The sequence below is a fragment of the Athene cunicularia genome (genome assembly GCF_003259725.1).
Source record: "Athene cunicularia isolate RWA chromosome 4 unlocalized genomic scaffold, athCun1 chr4_part1, whole genome shotgun sequence".
Classification (NCBI taxonomy): Eukaryota; Metazoa; Chordata; class Aves; order Strigiformes; family Strigidae; genus Athene; species Athene cunicularia.
In genome coordinates this window covers 9,963,568-9,966,879 of record NW_020799098.1, presented here as the reverse complement: position 1 = coordinate 9,966,879, position 3,312 = coordinate 9,963,568, and the positions used below count along the sequence as shown (strand labels likewise).

The following is a 3,312-nucleotide window of genomic DNA, read 5'->3' as shown; positions in this document are numbered from 1 at the left end:
GGGGGGCGGGGGGGTGAAGTATGAGAAGACAAAGGTTACCTTCCCCTAAACTGTAGCGGATTCGTACATCCCACGCATACATTGTTTCCTTGTTCTCAAATCCCAGCATCACAACTTGAGAGAGACAGATGATTGCAAGCGTGTGATTCAAGCCCTCATAGGAGAGCCCAGGATCCAAGCCACAGATGTCTTCTAAGGTCATGCTGCTCCTCTCCTTATGCCCTTTTGCTCGTTCAGATTTATCCTTGTATACCAGCATGAGCAAACAGTCTAAAAGAAGCAAAACTGTCAGAGATGATGAGGCAGAACATAGAACATAACACATTTCTCAGTACTCTGCTTCAATACAAAGGTGCTTTACACAACTACAGGGTTAGTTTGATCAAGTCAATGTAACTTGGTTTTCTTTTCCCACCCCACCTCGTGTAGTTTGCAGTCACTGAAGCAAACACTGAAGGCATGTTTCAAGGGTAATCTGCAGGCTCAGAAATAAGGAGGAAAGTAAAAAGTTCTCCCTATTTTCCATTGCAAAAATCCAGTGTTTTTTCAGATACTCTCCCAAGTCTGGAAGGGGCTGACTCATTAATTCTGAACATTAGGAGTTACACTATGAGAGCTGTTCACATTACAAACACTGAAGACTGAGAGGCTATTGTCATCTATATTTCCATTAGAACATACTGAACCACAAATGAAATTCTTACAGTAGTTCACAGATTACTCAACTACTAAATGGTGAGCAGCCTCCACTGCCAGATTGTGAGTGTCAGCTCAGGTTTCCTAGCTAAATGTTACACAGTAGCCATTGCTAAATAATCATTATGTGCCACACCTTTTTTTTTTTTTTTTTTTTAAATATCTACTTGTGTCACCATCTGGTTTTAACTCCTTCCTAGAAGTGTTTATTACACAATAACTATGCAACAGATAAAAGTAATTCAAGTGCCATGGTCCCACGGGAAAAGCGCATATCACAAGCAAACCCAAAAGACAAAAAAGAAAAAAAAAGGCAGAGACCTCTTCCACCTTTTTCATTTATAACAAGACCACTCCTCTACCTCCAAGTTCCCTTCCCATCATGTGGCACTCAGTTGTAAACTAAATTAATGGTCAATATCAAAGCTGCAACATCCACAGCTTAAGCTGACCTACATACCACAGAGGAGAAACCCCCCTATGCACCATTTTATGAATGTTGGGGTGTGGTGCTCTGAGCCCTGGCAAGGTGCCCTGTAGCTCTCAGCTGGGCAAAAAAACTGGCAAATCTCCAAAGAGGTGAAAAATGACTGAAAGACTGAACCGTCTGTTAACTAAAGTGGAGCTTTGCATGGACTCCCAATTGTTTTCATGCACCTGTTTGCAAAAACAGCTGCAACTATGATATTTAAGCATTCTGCAATACAGTTGTGTGTCTGAAGAAAGAACAGCTATGGTTTACGGGCCAATAAAAGCAAACAATTGGGAGCTTTTTCTGGTAAACCTGGCTAATTTAACTAAAATAAAAATACTATTTCTGAGAAATAAACTACATTGTCATTCAGTATGTTTTCAATGCAAGGTCACTCATCTTCTCCCTTCAGACTTGGCTTACTCATGTTGGAAATCCAGGCCCATATTTATGTCTAGATACTAGCTCTCAGATCAACAGGTGCCCATTCATGCAGAGAAGTTTAACAGATTCAGCTGAGATACAGGCACTTAAGACACTAACACGTAACTGGAACAATTTAAGCAACAAAGGATTGGGTCTTAAGAGCTTCAATTACTAAGAAAACTTCAGTCTATGGACAACAACCTCTAAAAGGTGTCATCATCCACTCTGCAGCAATGCAGATGTACATTTTTCCAAGCATAGGCAACATTTAGCCCTGAAAACACACACTTCTGGGCCCAAATGTTTTCCCTGTTAGGAATAGATGGGGAAACCTGAAACCTACTTTCCCCTCTCCAGCAGTAAAACATCAACTCTGAGTAACATTTTCAATTTCCCCTTCAGAAGCATGGAAGTGATTTTTCTTTTCTTTTTTTTTTTTTTAATTTAAAATGTCATTTTATTTTTAAATTGCAGTGATATTTTATGTCAAAACACTGATCAGAAATAACTACCGACCTTACAATGCCAGCTTTTTTTTTACAGCCACCAATCACCCTTAAGAAAAAACAATAATTAATTATTTTTTTTTTAATTAAAATTGCATTTTAAAGGGGAACCAAAACCAAAGAGCCGTGCTTTGAAGTCACCTTTCCCACTGGTTTCAGTCAGGGCCTGATATTAAGCTACTTAAAACCTTCAGCTCCGACGCCGGGCACCGCTGGCAGCCCGAGGGACAAACGCGACACCCGGGCACCGGCCGAAGGGCCTCGGCGTCGCAGTCCGGGCTGCCGGCACCCCCCGAGGCGGCGGCTGCGGGTCTGTAACCGTCCCCGCTGAGGAGAAAAAGGGTCCCGGGACGTGAACGGCCGCCAGCCCCAGGCCCCGAGGAGAGGCGAAGCCCCGCCGCTCCGCTCCGCGCTCTCCCCTCGCCGCCACCTTCATGGCACCTCGGGGGGCTCCAGCACTCACCGTCCCCTATTTCTGGCCGCCTGGTCCGCTGCCAGATAATTTACTCCCCCCTCCCACGATTAAAGAAATAAAAAGACCCCAAAGAAATATATAAAAGAGCAGCGACGGCTTGCGGGGAGCCCCGCCGAGGGTGATCTCCAGCGGCAGGTAACCTCGAGGGGAGCCCGGTAAGCTCCCGGCCCCCGGGGCCCCAAACCCTGTCCCCCACCGCCGGGCCCCCCCCTCTTACCTGCCACCGGGGAGGGCTTGCGCAGCACCAGCCACCTACTCTTCCACTGCAGGGAGAGGCAAAAGGAGAGGGTTAGCCAGGGCCGGGGGAGGGAAGAGCGGGCTCTCTCCCCTCCTGGGGAGGGGGTGTCGGTCGGGGACCCCCGGCCCGCCGCGGGGCCGGGCCGAAGGGGCGCTGGGAGCAGGGACCTTTTTTCCGTCTCTCAACTTGACGTGACCCTCCACCACCACGGAATCCGTCATCTTCAGTCATGATTCCGGACAGCTGCGCCCGGCTCGCTGCTCCCTCCCCGCGCTCTGGCCGAGGGGTCACTTTCAAAATAGCTTTATTAGGTCCCCGCACAGGCACAGGGAGCGACGCGGGCGAGCGGCCAGCGCGGCCCGGCCCTCTCTGCCCCACTGGGCCGGGGCAGGGCGTCTTCCGGCGGAGGGGAGAGGGGGTCCCGGGACGCTTTTCACTGGTCCTTTATTCGTGTATTTTACTCTGGTGTCGGGTTGTGTGGGTTTTTTTATTGTTGGGG

The 3,312-nt window shown here is 48.1% G+C and overlaps 1 protein-coding gene across 1 annotated transcript in view; it reads right to left on the bottom strand.

The window, feature by feature from the left end:
* The window catches only part of DOK7 (docking protein 7), a 71,008-nt gene extending 67,814 nt beyond the window's left edge, over positions 1-3,194 (bottom strand). Inside the window, exons 1-3 of the mRNA XM_026847181.1 lie at positions 2,981-3,194; positions 2,793-2,838; positions 40-270 (exon numbers count right to left, since the gene is read on the bottom strand). Coding sequence (XP_026702982.1) covers positions 40-270; positions 2,793-2,838; positions 2,981-3,034 — 331 coding nt within the window. The 5' untranslated portion in view covers positions 3,035-3,194. The remainder of the gene's footprint in view (positions 1-39; positions 271-2,792; positions 2,839-2,980) is intronic.
* Between the last annotated feature and the right edge of the window lie 118 nt (positions 3,195-3,312).